Source organism: Physeter macrocephalus, chromosome 21 (genome assembly GCF_002837175.3).
Source record: "Physeter macrocephalus isolate SW-GA chromosome 21, ASM283717v5, whole genome shotgun sequence".
Classification (NCBI taxonomy): Eukaryota; Metazoa; Chordata; class Mammalia; order Artiodactyla; family Physeteridae; genus Physeter; species Physeter macrocephalus.
Window position 1 is genome coordinate 32,244,405 of NC_041234.1, and position 16,841 is coordinate 32,261,245.

Here is a 16,841-nt window from a genome sequence, read left to right on the forward strand (position 1 = left end):
ACAAACCATATTCATGGATGGGAGGGCTTAAGCCATTTTACACCTTTCAGATCGGCAACAATTTAAAAAAAAACAGATAAGTCCTGGTGAATATGTGGGAAAATGTAAACTTTTTCTCAAACTGCTCATGAGAGTGTAAATTAGTGCAATTTTTTTAACTTTAAAATTTAGTCAAGTTGAAAAACTTCTATATCAATCAGAACCCAGTTAGGAGACAGAAACCATACTGATTATTTTAACAGAGAGAACTTATAATGAATTTTTAACTAGTGATGAAGTTGTTAACCACATAACTTAAAAGACTAAAAGAGAACATTAAAATTATCATGGAGGTAGCAACTGCAGAAAGCAGCTGGCCTAGGGTAACAAGGGAAGAAGTTGGAATTATTAAAAATAGAAGGTTGGAAGTGGGGTCTCATGTGACTGGGATTCATACCTCTAAGGAGGTGGCACCAGCCAGATGCTGCTAGGTCTCTGAGGGGGTGGGGTACCCTAAAGCTGTTAGTGCTGGAAAAGTGCAAACTAGATTAAACTGCTGCTATCATGAGGAACTGCTGCTACCCAAGTGAAGAAGCAATGCTGGGCTGACACTCAGATGAACAGGGAGCCAACCAGAAGGAAAAAAGGAGCAAGTCCCTTCTTCCTTCCGCAGGCTCAATATTTATATTTAGTATCTCTTACTGGTAAGACCCAACAGGGAGTAGCAGCTGGCAAGACAGAAATGTGTTCTGTAGAGTCATGGCCCCAGCATCACAAAGCCCAGTATAGAAGGGTAGGTTTGGAGCTGAAGCACAATAGATTAATAACTGGCATACTGTCTACACCCCGGACCCATCATTTCCACTTCTAGATTTAAACACTAAACACAAAAAAGATACAAATGTCTTTCATTAGGGGAATGGAGAGAAATAAATATATTTATCAACATGGATAGATCTTGGAAATGTAACATTTCGTGAAAAAAAGCAAGTTGCATAAGTTTAAAAATAGTGTGATACCACTGATGTAAAGTATTTAAAAGAAATACAGCATTATACATTGTAGACTTCATATTACACAGAAAAAAATTTAGGGTAGATTAAAATTCTAAATGTTGAAAGTGAAACCTTCACTTTAGAGGAAAGTATAGGAGAATATTATCACCTTGAAACCAATAATATGAAAACATAAAACCTCGGCAGAAAAAAAGAGTTAAAAAAATTAAAGAACCAGTCACAGTCTGAGAGGAGATATTTGCACCACACATGACTGAAAAAGGATTTTTATACTTTCATATATTAAAAAAAACAAGAAATACAACATTTAAACCAAGAAGTAAAAGATAAACAGCCCATTAGAAAACAGTGAGCAAAGGATATAAACAGTCATTGCACAGACGAAATAAAACATATGGCCAGTCAACAGGTAAGCCAATGTTCAACCTCACCACTAATTAGGGAAATCCAAATGAAATGAAAACAACAATGAGCCACTCCCTAAGGCGATCAGGACAATTTTCACACCAACGTAAGAGCCAAATTGTTACAAGTGCACTCTGTGTGCACCAGTAATCAGATGGCCCAAAGGGCTTGGTCAAATGGTGAGGGGAATCTTCTTAGAGAAGCTTTCTCCATAGTACAAGGCAAGGGCTGGCCTAAGTGAGTTCTCTGATGTTCTCTGAGGTGTGCTTTCTGACAGAAGGCTTTCCCACATTCTTGACATTCAAAGGGTCTCTCTCCTGTGTCAATGAAGCATACTTGCACATAGAAGGCATTTCTGCATTCATTTCATTCATCAAGTTTCTCTCCTACGTGAGTTCTCCGATGTTGACACAGGGATTTCTTCATACTGAAGATTTTTCCACATTCACTACATTCATAGGGTTTCTCTCCTGAATGCATTCTCTGATGTTCAATGAGGCGTGCTTTGACATAGAAGGCATTACCGCATTTATTACATTCATAAGGTTTCTCTCCTGTGTGAATTCGCTGATGTATTCCAAGAGATGAGTGCACCCTGAAAGATTTCCCACATTCGTTACACTGATAGGGTTTTTCACCTGTATGAGTTCTCTGGTGATTATTGAGAGTCATCTTCATTCTGAAGAATTTCCCACATTCACCACATTTATAGGGTTTCTCGCCTGTGTGAATTCTTTGATGTTGGTTTAGGGATTTTTTTGCACGAAAGTTTTTCCCACAATCACCACATTCATAGGGTTTCTCCCCTGTGTGAGTTCTCTGGTGTTGAGTAAGGGATATCTTAACGCGAAATGTTTTCCCACATTCGCCACATTCATAGGGTTTCTCCCCTGTGTGAGTTCTCTGGTGTTGAGTAAGGGATATCTTAACGCGAAATGTTTTCCCACATTCGCCACATTCATAGGGTTTCTCCCCTGTGTGAGTTCTCTGGTGTTGAGTAAGGGATATCTTAACGCGAAATGTTTTCCCACATTCGCCACATTCATAGGGTTTCTCCCCTGTGTGAGTTCTCTGATGAATCATAAGGGTTGCCTTCTCAGAAAAGGTTTTCCCACACTCAGTGCATTCATAGGGTCTCTCTCCTGTGTGTGTTCTCCGATGTAGAATGAGTTGTGATTTCCTGCCAAAAGATTTTCCACATTCATTACATTCAAAGGGCTTCTCCCCTGTGTGAGTTTTCTGATGAGCAATGAGGTATGATCTTGCACTAAAGGTTTTTTCACATTCACCACATTTATAGGGTCTCTCGCCTGTGTGTATTCTCAGATGTTCAATAAGATTTGATTTCCTGCAGTAAGTTTTCCCACACTCATGACATTCAAAGTTTTTCTCTCCTGTGTGTGTTCTTTTATGTCCAACAAAGCCTGTTCTCTTGTAGAAGGCTTTCCCATATTCAACAGTTTGATCCAAAGTTTGAATCTTCTGATGCTGAAGGTCATTATCATGACTGAGGGCATTACCCCCAACAGAATTGTTGGCACACAGCAGTGAGAGAGAGCCTTTAAAAACAAATCAGATCATATCACTCTCACTCAAAACCCAACATAGGCTTTCCCTTGTCACAGTGTAAAATTAAAATGCTTAACAAAGCCTATAAAAATTCTACATAACTTAGCCCCCGGCTAACTCTCTGATATCACCTCTTAACACTCTCACCACCCACCCTTAAGCCACACCAGCATCTTTGCTATTCCTATGATATATTGCTCAGACTAGGCTTGGCACTTACTGTTCCCTCTGCTCAGAATACTAAAATTCCACATGGCTCTGTCTCTCTCACTTCACTGATGTTGGTGCACTTATGTTAACTTCCCCAAAGAGTCTTCTCTGACCACATTCCCCAAAAGCACAAACTCCATCACTGTCTATTCTTCTTATCTTGAATTGATTTTCTTTTCACCACCAAACACCATGTATTTGTTTGTTTCTGGTCTCTTTCCCTTATTAGACTGCAAGCTCCAGGAGAACAGAGATATTACTTTATTCACTACTGGATCCCCACACCTAGAATGTGACCAACATATAGTTGACCTTATTTAAGATTTGGTAGATGACTAAATGAATGTATGAATGATTGCTTGACAACAGAAGGCATCCAAGGCAATGGAGAGAAGGAAGGCAATTGAGAATATTAAAGAGAGACAGACTAGCTAAGAATAAATGTCTAAGCTGAGGCAGGCAGGGAAAGATAAGAGTGGTAAATGACTACAAAAATTGAGATAAAATAGGAGAGAGCACTTAAGTGTGAGCATGATATTGGGATGTAGGATTTAGGTATCTAAAGCATATAGACCTTTGTCCTCCGGTCATTTTCAAAGAGCAAGGGCCTCTGAAAAGAGATTCCTGAAAAACACTGCCCAAACTTAACCTTTGACCTGAATTCCTGAGCTCTTATTTCCCTTATTTTCCATATGCCTAGTTCTTGCTCACTCACCTGGGTAACCATGGCCTGAGGATTCCTCCTCTAATATCCACAGTTCTTCCCCTCGCTCCAACTTGAAGATCATCTCTGGTTTGGCCACGCAGAGGCCTGTTAATGGGAAATGGCACAGGACGTGGGCCAAGTTGTCTGAGCTTTAGGGCCTCTGATGGAGGAGAAAAGTGCATCTTCATGAGCTGCACAAGGAAGGGCGCCCATTGAAACCTTTCATTGGGGGAAGTGAGAACACACACACTCTTCCTGGTGCCCCAAACTGATAAATCATCTGTGACCCCTTGAATCTAGAACTAAAGTATCACTGAACTCTGCAAAGGCTGCCCAGGTTACAGCAACCAAGAAAGGAAACACAAGCTACCAGGAGTTACATGGACAATAATCCTCACCCACAGACGCCAGGTTGCTGTAGTTCTCCAGCATCACATCCTTGTGCATGGTCCTCTGGGCAGGGTCCAGTCTGTACCACTCCTGTCGGGTAAAATCCACAGCCACGTCTTCAAATGACACAGATCCCTGTAACAATAATCTGCAATGATCAGAATGGGACACATGGAAAAGATGTGTGGGAACTAATTCTTTCAATAGAGCACTTTTGACAGTTGACTAGAAAAAGCTACACTGGTGTCAGCTGGAAAAAAAAAGCACAACGTGAGAGTTGTGAGTTAAGTTTTATTTGGGGCAAAATGAGGACTATAGCTCAGGAGACAGCCTCTCAGATAGCTCTGAGGAACTGCTCTGAAGAGGCAAGGGGGGAGGTCAGTATATATGTGATTTTGGTGAAAGGTGTACATGCAATTAATCACACATCTTGGTAGAAGGTTGCTGCTAGTCAGAAGGAGCAGATGTCTCCGTTAATGGTTTTAGTGCTTTGCTAGATATGAGAAGATGCAAGAAATTGAGTTCAGAAAATTTTCTCCTGAAAATATCTAACTATCTGAAGGCCTGCTCTGCCAGTTTTTCCCAGAGCACAGAGTGCCTCATTCCTGATCTCCACCCTGAACTCCTTTCAGGGTATGTTGAAGGTTAGCGACTACAGTGGCTAGTGACTTCATGCTTGTAGAGGCAGATAGCGAGTGACAATTTTTAGCTGGCACTGGAAACCTGACCCTGTCTTGCTTGATACTATACTTTGGGGGAGGAAAACACAGAACAGTCCTGCTAGTGTATTAATTTTTCAATTCATGGAGAAAAGACCACTGACTACTGAGTTAACACTCTGTGCTTGGACCTGTCCCAATTGCTGGGGAAACAAAGATAGAGTGCCTGCTCTCAAGGAGCTCGTACCCCAATAAGGAGACTTGCACAGGCATGCTGTGTTTTACTGTGCTTCACTTTATTGTGCTTCACAGATATCACGTTTTTTACAAGTTGAAGGTTTGTGGCAACCCTGCATTGTCAGAGGATGGTTAGCATTTCTAAGCAACAAAGTATTTTTAAATTAACGTATGTACATTGGTTTTTTTAAACATAATGTTATTGCACACTTAATAGACTACAGTATAATGTCAATGTAACTTTTATATGCACCGGGAAACCAAAAAATTCATGTGTCTCACTTTATTGCAATATTTTCTTTATTGCAGTGGTCTGGAACCAAACTTCCAATATTACAGAGGTATGCCTATATGTGAACACACACCTGCGATGAGATGTTACAGGAGCTATGCTGGACATGTGTACAGGGTACAATGGGCTTTCACAAGGGATGGAATAAGATTCCACCTTGTGTTATTGGGGAAGTAGAGCTTTGAATCCTTAAACAAGAATATAATCTCCCTCACGAATATGGGGCAGTAGTATGAGAAAAGGCAGGAAGACATGAAACACACATGGTGAGTTAGAGAACTACAAATAGCACAGTGTGACAGGAAAACAGTGCTTCGGGCTGTGATGAGATAAAGGGCTATAGAGATATTCAGGGGCAGACAGTGGAGGGATTTTCACCTTTTTTTTTCTATAGATCATCAATCTCCAAAATACTTGATTCTTTATATGATCAGAATATTTTCTGACCTTCCCACAATATAGTTAGATTTATAAGTTATACAGGAGTACTGTCAAGTAGGAGAAAGGGAGAGAATATTACTCCCAGGATAAAAGCATGAACGGCTGGGTTGAGGCTGGTGCCACAATATTGAGATTAGCAAAACAGGAAAGACAGTGGGTTGGCAGAAGGGGAAATTGAGATAGATCTTGGACCTGAGCTGGAGTGTTTATGTCACATACTTATAGAGTTGTCCAGCTGGAAGGTGCATATATGATGCTGGATCTGTGAGAGGAGGCTAGGATAGACGAAGGATGGAGAGGCAGTAGCATTTCAGCACTAGCTGAAGCCACCAGAATAAACTGGGTGGCTAAGAGAACACAGAGCTTGAGAGAGACATCAAATACAGAGTCAGCACGTACACCAATATGACATGAAGACTGAAAGGGGGTGGTAGGGGCTCTTGTGGGACAGAGAAAATGAGAGAAAGCCTCTTTTCTTTCTCATGAAGTCCTGCCCCAAAGTAAATCCCAGTGCCAAAGATGTAACCTTGCAGCAGCAGGCCCCTCAAACTCTAAGGGAGAGGAATCCTCTTCTTTGGCCAGAGGAATAGTGGTCTGAAGAGTATGGGAAGGATCCCGATTGCCTTTTTTCTAACCTCTCACCACTTGGCCTCAAGGGCAAACCTAGTTGCAGAAAGTGAGTGCCAGGATGGAGATGAAAGCCCCAACTGTCTAGCTAGAGGACCAAGATGGGGAAGCCCTGGGAACAGGGGTGTGGGGGAGATTGCCCTAACAATATAGCTTCGAAATACATGAAGCAAAACTGAAAGAAGAAATGGGACAATCCACAAATATGGCTGCCAACTTTCATCACCTCTCTTAGTGATGAGTGAAAATAATACATAATAATATTTTAAAATATATATGTATATACATGTATATGAGCAAATTTTCTATTAAAAGATTAACTTTCAAAGACAATTTCTTAGAGAAAACCATACAATGCTATTTAAAATAAAAAAGGTGAGTTAAATAAAAAGACAAACCATATTCATGGATGGGAGGGCTTAAGCCATTTTACACCTTTCAGATCGGCAACAATTTAAAAAAAAACAGATAAGTCCTGGTGAATATGTGGGAAAATGTAAACTTTTTCTCAAACTGCTCATGAGAGTGTAAATTAGTGCAATTTTTTTAACTTTAAAATTTAGTCAAGTTGAAAAACTTCTATATCAATCAGAACCCAGTTAGGAGACAGAAACCATACTGATTATTTTAACAGAGAGAACTTATAATGAATTTTTAACTAGTGATGAAGTTGTTAACCACATAACTTAAAAGACTAAAAGAGAACATTAAAATTATCATGGAGGTAGCAACTGCAGAAAGCAGCTGGCCTAGGGTAACAAGGGAAGAAGTTGGAATTATTAAAAATAGAAGGTTGGAAGTGGGGTCTCATGTGACTGGGATTCATACCTCTAAGGAGGTGGCACCAGCCAGATGCTGCTAGGTCTCTGAGGGGGTGGGGTACCCTAAAGCTGTTAGTGCTGGAAAAGTGCAAACTAGATTAAACTGCTGCTATCATGAGGAACTGCTGCTACCCAAGTGAAGAAGCAATGCTGGGCTGACACTCAGATGAACAGGGAGCCAACCAGAAGGAAAAAAGGAGCAAGTCCCTTCTTCCTTCCGCAGGCTCAATATTTATATTTAGTATCTCTTACTGGTAAGACCCAACAGGGAGTAGCAGCTGGCAAGACAGAAATGTGTTCTGTAGAGTCATGGCCCCAGCATCACAAAGCCCAGTATAGAAGGGTAGGTTTGGAGCTGAAGCACAATAGATTAATAACTGGCATACTGTCTACACCCCGGACCCATCATTTCCACTTCTAGATTTAAACACTAAACACAAAAAAGATACAAATGTCTTTCATTAGGGGAATGGAGAGAAATAAATATATTTATCAACATGGATAGATCTTGGAAATGTAACATTTCGTGAAAAAAAGCAAGTTGCATAAGTTTAAAAATAGTGTGATACCACTGATGTAAAGTATTTAAAAGAAATACAGCATTATACATTGTAGACTTCATATTACACAGAAAAAAATTTAGGGTAGATTAAAATTCTAAATGTTGAAAGTGAAACCTTCACTTTAGAGGAAAGTATAGGAGAATATTATCACCTTGAAACCAATAATATGAAAACATAAAACCTCGGCAGAAAAAAAGAGTTAAAAAAATTAAAGAACCAGTCACAGTCTGAGAGGAGATATTTGCACCACACATGACTGAAAAAGGATTTTTATACTTTCATATATTAAAAAAAACAAGAAATACAACATTTAAACCAAGAAGTAAAAGATAAACAGCCCATTAGAAAACAGTGAGCAAAGGATATAAACAGTCATTGCACAGACGAAATAAAACATATGGCCAGTCAACAGGTAAGCCAATGTTCAACCTCACCACTAATTAGGGAAATCCAAATGAAATGAAAACAACAATGAGCCACTCCCTAAGGCGATCAGGACAATTTTCACACCAACGTAAGAGCCAAATTGTTACAAGTGCACTCTGTGTGCACCAGTAATCAGATGGCCCAAAGGGCTTGGTCAAATGGTGAGGGGAATCTTCTTAGAGAAGCTTTCTCCATAGTACAAGGCAAGGGCTGGCCTAAGTGAGTTCTCTGATGTTCTCTGAGGTGTGCTTTCTGACAGAAGGCTTTCCCACATTCTTGACATTCAAAGGGTCTCTCTCCTGTGTCAATGAAGCATACTTGCACATAGAAGGCATTTCTGCATTCATTTCATTCATCAAGTTTCTCTCCTACGTGAGTTCTCCGATGTTGACACAGGGATTTCTTCATACTGAAGATTTTTCCACATTCACTACATTCATAGGGTTTCTCTCCTGAATGCATTCTCTGATGTTCAATGAGGCGTGCTTTGACATAGAAGGCATTACCGCATTTATTACATTCATAAGGTTTCTCTCCTGTGTGAATTCGCTGATGTATTCCAAGAGATGAGTGCACCCTGAAAGATTTCCCACATTCGTTACACTGATAGGGTTTTTCACCTGTATGAGTTCTCTGGTGATTATTGAGAGTCATCTTCATTCTGAAGAATTTCCCACATTCACCACATTTATAGGGTTTCTCGCCTGTGTGAATTCTTTGATGTTGGTTTAGGGATTTTTTTGCACGAAAGTTTTTCCCACAATCACCACATTCATAGGGTTTCTCCCCTGTGTGAGTTCTCTGGTGTTGAGTAAGGGATATCTTAACGCGAAATGTTTTCCCACATTCGCCACATTCATAGGGTTTCTCCCCTGTGTGAGTTCTCTGATGAATCATAAGGGTTGCCTTCTCAGAAAAGGTTTTCCCACACTCAGTGCATTCATAGGGTCTCTCTCCTGTGTGTGTTCTCCGATGTAGAATGAGTTGTGATTTCCTGCCAAAAGATTTTCCACATTCATTACATTCAAAGGGCTTCTCCCCTGTGTGAGTTTTCTGATGAGCAATGAGGTATGATCTTGCACTAAAGGTTTTTTCACATTCACCACATTTATAGGGTCTCTCGCCTGTGTGTATTCTCAGATGTTCAATAAGATTTGATTTCCTGCAGTAAGTTTTCCCACACTCATGACATTCAAAGTTTTTCTCTCCTGTGTGTGTTCTTTTATGTCCAACAAAGCCTGTTCTCTTGTAGAAGGCTTTCCCATATTCAACAGTTTGATCCAAAGTTTGAATCTTCTGATGCTGAAGGTCATTATCATGACTGAGGGCATTACCCCCAACAGAATTGTTGGCACACAGCAGTGAGAGAGAGCCTTTAAAAACAAATCAGATCATATCACTCTCACTCAAAACCCAACATAGGCTTTCCCTTGTCACAGTGTAAAATTAAAATGCTTAACAAAGCCTATAAAAATTCTACATAACTTAGCCCCCGGCTAACTCTCTGATATCACCTCTTAACACTCTCACCACCCACCCTTAAGCCACACCAGCATCTTTGCTATTCCTATGATATATTGCTCAGACTAGGCTTGGCACTTACTGTTCCCTCTGCTCAGAATACTAAAATTCCACATGGCTCTGTCTCTCTCACTTCACTGATGTTGGTGCACTTATGTTAACTTCCCCAAAGAGTCTTCTCTGACCACATTCCCCAAAAGCACAAACTCCATCACTGTCTATTCTTCTTATCTTGAATTGATTTTCTTTTCACCACCAAACACCATGTATTTGTTTGTTTCTGGTCTCTTTCCCTTATTAGACTGCAAGCTCCAGGAGAACAGAGATATTACTTTATTCACTACTGGATCCCCACACCTAGAATGTGACCAACATATAGTTGACCTTATTTAAGATTTGGTAGATGACTAAATGAATGTATGAATGATTGCTTGACAACAGAAGGCATCCAAGGCAATGGAGAGAAGGAAGGCAATTGAGAATATTAAAGAGAGACAGACTAGCTAAGAATAAATGTCTAAGCTGAGGCAGGCAGGGAAAGATAAGAGTGGTAAATGACTACAAAAATTGAGATAAAATAGGAGAGAGCACTTAAGTGTGAGCATGATATTGGGATGTAGGATTTAGGTATCTAAAGCATATAGACCTTTGTCCTCCGGTCATTTTCAAAGAGCAAGGGCCTCTGAAAAGAGATTCCTGAAAAACACTGCCCAAACTTAACCTTTGACCTGAATTCCTGAGCTCTTATTTCCCTTATTTTCCATATGCCTAGTTCTTGCTCACTCACCTGGGTAACCATGGCCTGAGGATTCCTCCTCTAATATCCACAGTTCTTCCCCTCGCTCCAACTTGAAGATCATCTCTGGTTTGGCCACGCAGAGGCCTGTTAATGGGAAATGGCACAGGACGTGGGCCAAGTTGTCTGAGCTTTAGGGCCTCTGATGGAGGAGAAAAGTGCATCTTCATGAGCTGCACAAGGAAGGGCGCCCATTGAAACCTTTCATTGGGGGAAGTGAGAACACACACACTCTTCCTGGTGCCCCAAACTGATAAATCATCTGTGACCCCTTGAATCTAGAACTAAAGTATCACTGAACTCTGCAAAGGCTGCCCAGGTTACAGCAACCAAGAAAGGAAACACAAGCTACCAGGAGTTACATGGACAATAATCCTCACCCACAGACGCCAGGTTGCTGTAGTTCTCCAGCATCACATCCTTGTGCATGGTCCTCTGGGCAGGGTCCAGTCTGTACCACTCCTGTCGGGTAAAATCCACAGCCACGTCTTCAAATGACACAGATCCCTGTAACAATAATCTGCAATGATCAGAATGGGACACATGGAAAAGATGTGTGGGAACTAATTCTTTCAATAGAGCACTTTTGACAGTTGACTAGAAAAAGCTACACTGGTGTCAGCTGGAAAAAAAAAGCACAACGTGAGAGTTGTGAGTTAAGTTTTATTTGGGGCAAAATGAGGACTATAGCTCAGGAGACAGCCTCTCAGATAGCTCTGAGGAACTGCTCTGAAGAGGCAAGGGGGGAGGTCAGTATATATGTGATTTTGGTGAAAGGTGTACATGCAATTAATCACACATCTTGGTAGAAGGTTGCTGCTAGTCAGAAGGAGCAGATGTCTCCGTTAATGGTTTTAGTGCTTTGCTAGATATGAGAAGATGCAAGAAATTGAGTTCAGAAAATTTTCTCCTGAAAATATCTAACTATCTGAAGGCCTGCTCTGCCAGTTTTTCCCAGAGCACAGAGTGCCTCATTCCTGATCTCCACCCTGAACTCCTTTCAGGGTATGTTGAAGGTTAGCGACTACAGTGGCTAGTGACTTCATGCTTGTAGAGGCAGATAGCGAGTGACAATTTTTAGCTGGCACTGGAAACCTGACCCTGTCTTGCTTGATACTATACTTTGGGGGAGGAAAACACAGAACAGTCCTGCTAGTGTATTAATTTTTCAATTCATGGAGAAAAGACCACTGACTACTGAGTTAACACTCTGTGCTTGGACCTGTCCCAATTGCTGGGGAAACAAAGATAGAGTGCCTGCTCTCAAGGAGCTCGTACCCCAATAAGGAGACTTGCACAGGCATGCTGTGTTTTACTGTGCTTCACTTTATTGTGCTTCACAGATATCACGTTTTTTACAAGTTGAAGGTTTGTGGCAACCCTGCATTGTCAGAGGATGGTTAGCATTTCTAAGCAACAAAGTATTTTTAAATTAACGTATGTACATTGGTTTTTTTAAACATAATGTTATTGCACACTTAATAGACTACAGTATAATGTCAATGTAACTTTTATATGCACCGGGAAACCAAAAAATTCATGTGTCTCACTTTATTGCAATATTTTCTTTATTGCAGTGGTCTGGAACCAAACTTCCAATATTACAGAGGTATGCCTATATGTGAACACACACCTGCGATGAGATGTTACAGGAGCTATGCTGGACATGTGTACAGGGTACAATGGGCTTTCACAAGGGATGGAATAAGATTCCACCTTGTGTTATTGGGGAAGTAGAGCTTTGAATCCTTAAACAAGAATATAATCTCCCTCACGAATATGGGGCAGTAGTATGAGAAAAGGCAGGAAGACATGAAACACACATGGTGAGTTAGAGAACTACAAATAGCACAGTGTGACAGGAAAACAGTGCTTCGGGCTGTGATGAGATAAAGGGCTATAGAGATATTCAGGGGCAGACAGTGGAGGGATTTTCACCTTTTTTTTTCTATAGATCATCAATCTCCAAAATACTTGATTCTTTATATGATCAGAATATTTTCTGACCTTCCCACAATATAGTTAGATTTATAAGTTATACAGGAGTACTGTCAAGTAGGAGAAAGGGAGAGAATATTACTCCCAGGATAAAAGCATGAACGGCTGGGTTGAGGCTGGTGCCACAATATTGAGATTAGCAAAACAGGAAAGACAGTGGGTTGGCAGAAGGGGAAATTGAGATAGATCTTGGACCTGAGCTGGAGTGTTTATGTCACATACTTATAGAGTTGTCCAGCTGGAAGGTGCATATATGATGCTGGATCTGTGAGAGGAGGCTAGGATAGACGAAGGATGGAGAGGCAGTAGCATTTCAGCACTAGCTGAAGCCACCAGAATAAACTGGGTGGCTAAGAGAACACAGAGCTTGAGAGAGACATCAAATACAGAGTCAGCACGTACACCAATATGACATGAAGACTGAAAGGGGGTGGTAGGGGCTCTTGTGGGACAGAGAAAATGAGAGAAAGCCTCTTTTCTTTCTCATGAAGTCCTGCCCCAAAGTAAATCCCAGTGCCAAAGATGTAACCTTGCAGCAGCAGGCCCCTCAAACTCTAAGGGAGAGGAATCCTCTTCTTTGGCCAGAGGAATAGTGGTCTGAAGAGTATGGGAAGGATCCCGATTGCCTTTTTTCTAACCTCTCACCACTTGGCCTCAAGGGCAAACCTAGTTGCAGAAAGTGAGTGCCAGGATGGAGATGAAAGCCCCAACTGTCTAGCTAGAGGACCAAGATGGGGAAGCCCTGGGAACAGGGGTGTGGGGGAGATTGCCCTAACAATATAGCTTCGAAATACATGAAGCAAAACTGAAAGAAGAAATGGGACAATCCACAAATATGGCTGCCAACTTTCATCACCTCTCTTAGTGATGAGTGAAAATCAACAAGGAAACAGAAAAACTGAACACCACCAATCATCCAATGAATTGTAGAATATTTCACTCAAAAACTGAGATTAACTGTTTCTTCAAGTACACATGGAATATTCACCAAGCTAGACCATATCCTGGATCATAAAACAAACCTCAACACAATCAAAGGGCCCACTGGGTACCAAGTAAAATTGACTTGGAACAATCAACTCTGAGATATATCCTAATTAAAGCTATTAGAATTTAAAGGCAAAGAAAAATATTCCTCAGGGCCTCCAGGCAAAAGAATTAGATCAGCATCAACTTCTCAAAAACAACATAGAAAGCAAGGCAATAGTAGAACAGCACATTCAAGAAACTTAAGGAAAGAAAGTACAAATAAAGGAAATTATATCCAGCCAAGATACCCTTCAAGTATCAAGGCTGTCAGAAAAAGTTTTGAATAGGCCAGAATATGTGTCCCCATCCTAAGGAATGTGCTAGAGCTGCACTGTTTAATATGGTAGCCACTAACCACATGTGGCTATTTGAGTTTAAATTTTGATGAATTAAAATGGAATAAAATTTAAAATTCAGTTCCTCAGTCACACTAGGCACATTTCCAGTGCTCAGTAGCCACATGTGGCTGGTTACAGTACTGGACAGTACTGGACAGCACAGATACAGAACATTCCCATCACTGAAGGAAGTATTACTGGATAGCACTATACTAAACAATGAGCTTCAACCAAAAACAATGAATGGGAAAATTCTGGCAAAAGGACTGACAGTAAGCATTTCATATATTTAACGGTAAAGCTAAGACTAAAATAAGGCTGGGGTCATGGGTTGAAGGATAATGTATAAACATTAAGTGTTCTGACAAAGTAGAAAAAATACAACTAAAATATGGGAGGAGAAGAGGAAGAAAAAGGGGGAAACTGAATAAGATCATTTACTGCTGTATAGGTAACAGATGAGAGACAAATTAGATGGTAAAAGATTAATTTAAAAAAGGTAAATTGGTAAAGCCATTATGGAAAACAATGTCAAAATTACTCAAGTAATTAAAACTAGAACTACTGTATGATCCAGTGGTCCTGCTTCTGGGTATATATCCAAAGGAAATGAAATCACTATCCCGAATAGGTATCTGCACTCCCATGTTCATTGCAACGTTATCTGCAATAGCCAATATATGGAAATAACCTAAGTGTCGATCAGTGGATGAATGGATAAAAAAGATCTGGTATATATAGAGTGGAGTAGTATTCAGCCATGAGAAAGAAGGAAATCCTGCCATTTGCAACAACATGGATGAACCTGGAGGACATTATGCTAAGTGAAATAAGTCAGACAGAAAGACAAATACTGTATGATCTCACTAATATGTGGAATCTAAAAAAAAATTTTAAAGTCAAACTCAGAAGCAAAGAGTAGAATGGTGGTTACCAAGGGTATGGGGGAAGTGAGGAGAGATGTTGGTCAAAGAGTATAAAGTTACATTTATGTAGGATGAATAAAGTCTAGAGATCTAATATACAAGCATGATGACTATACTTAACACTGTATTGAACAATGGAAATATACTAAGAGAGTAAATTTCAGGTGTACTCATCACACACAAAAAATGGTAACTATGTAAGGAGATGATATGTTAATTAGCTTAACTGTAGGAATCATTTCACTATGCATATGTATATCAAATCATCATGCTGTACACCTTAAATATATACAATTTTTTTATAAATAAATATGTAAATAAAAAGAAAGATAAAAGGGTTGACTAAGAATACTATAAAAAGGATTAACACAAAGGTAACCACCAGCATAAAAATACAAGTCTTCCTAACTACCAAAAAAAAGTTTAGAGGAAACACTCAATAGAAAAAGAAACACAGTAAATATAACAAATACACACAGTAATTACATCATAAGATAAAATGAGAGAACTGAGAACATATTTGTATTATTTATATTACCAAACAGTAATACAAATAAATGTGAATAGGCTTACTTCATCTACTAAAAGAAAAAGGTTTTCACATTGCCTTGTAAAGCAGAAGCCAACACAATGCTGTATACAAGAGACATGCTTAAAATGGTCTTTCAAAAAGGCTAAAGTTAAAAAGATGGGCAAAGATTTACCAAATGAAAACAATATAAAAGCAGGGATTGAAATCCTGATACCAGACAGAGTAGAATTCCAAAAGGAATTATATAAGATAAAGTAGGATACTTTGTAATGTTACAAGCCCTGTTCACAATGAAGATATAACAATAAAGATATTTGTAAATATCTATGCACAAAGTAACACAGCAAAAGCCTACATAAGCTGAAAACTACAGAGATACAAGAAGAAATAGAAGCTTCCTCTAATGGGAGACTTTTAAAGAAAGAGAGAAAGGGAGGGAGGAAGAGAGGGAGAGAGGAAGGAAGGGAGGGAGGGAGGGAGGGAGGGAAGAAGGGAGAGGGAGGGAGGGAGGGAAGGAGGAAGGGAGAGAGAAGAACAAAAGAAAGAAACACTATACCCAGATCATACAGAATATACTTTTTCTCAGGTGTACATGAAACATTCACAGAACTTGATCACATACTAGGGCACAAAGAAAACAATCTCGGTAAGTTCCTTAAAATTGAAATATTACAAGCAACACTGATCACAATCAATAAAGAAATTTAAGAACTAAAAATGGACAAGCTGATTCTAAAATTAATATAGAAATAAAACCACAAGACTTAGCCAGAGCAATTTTGAACAAGAAGAAAAAATTTAGAGGACTTACATTACCTCATTTCAAGGCTTATAAAGCTAAAGTTTTCAAAACAGTGTAGTATTTTTGTAAAGATATACATGAAAGGGACTTTCCTGGTGGTCCAGTGGCTAAGACTTCATGCTCCCAATGCAGGGGGCCCAGGTTAAATTCCTGGTTGGGGAACTAGATCCCACATGCATGCCGCAACTAAGTCCGCATGCCACAACTAAAAAAAAAAAAAAAAAAAAAATAGATCCTGCATGCCAGAATGAAGATCCCGCGTTCTGCAACTAAGAGCTGGTGCAGCCAAAATAAATTAATTAATTAAAAAAAAAGATATCCATGAGACAAAACAGAGTTTAGAAATAGATTCTTACATATATGATCAATTGATGTCTGACAAGGGTGTCAGGAATATTCAGTGGGGACTTCCTAGAGAAATGGAAACAAAAACAAAAATAAACAAATGGGACCTAATGAAACTTCAAAGCTTTTGCACAGCAAAGGAAACCATAAACAAGATGAAAAGACAACCCTCAGACTGGGAGAAAATATTTGCAAATGAAGCAACTGACAAAG

At 39.8% G+C, this 16,841-nt stretch overlaps 2 protein-coding genes across 2 annotated transcripts in view; both read right to left on the reverse strand.

The window, feature by feature from the left end:
- Positions 1-5,571, reverse strand: LOC114484655 (zinc finger protein 157-like). The gene is given in 4 exon segments (XM_028482313.1): positions 1-2,959; positions 3,895-3,990; positions 4,284-4,423; positions 5,537-5,571. Coding segments are annotated over 4 exon segments (1,680 nt in total). The 3' UTR covers positions 1-1,550.
- A 1,352-nt stretch (positions 5,572-6,923) lies between these two features.
- The window catches only part of LOC102973515 (zinc finger protein 157), a 26,451-nt gene continuing 16,533 nt past the window's right edge, over positions 6,924-16,841 (reverse strand). Inside the window, exons 3-5 of the mRNA XM_028482696.2 lie at positions 11,039-11,165; positions 10,650-10,745; positions 6,924-9,714 (exon numbers count right to left, since the gene is read on the reverse strand). Of these exons, the coding sequence (XP_028338497.2) occupies positions 8,690-9,714; positions 10,650-10,745; positions 11,039-11,165 (1,248 nt within the window). The 3' untranslated portion in view covers positions 6,924-8,689. The remainder of the gene's footprint in view (positions 9,715-10,649; positions 10,746-11,038; positions 11,166-16,841) is intronic.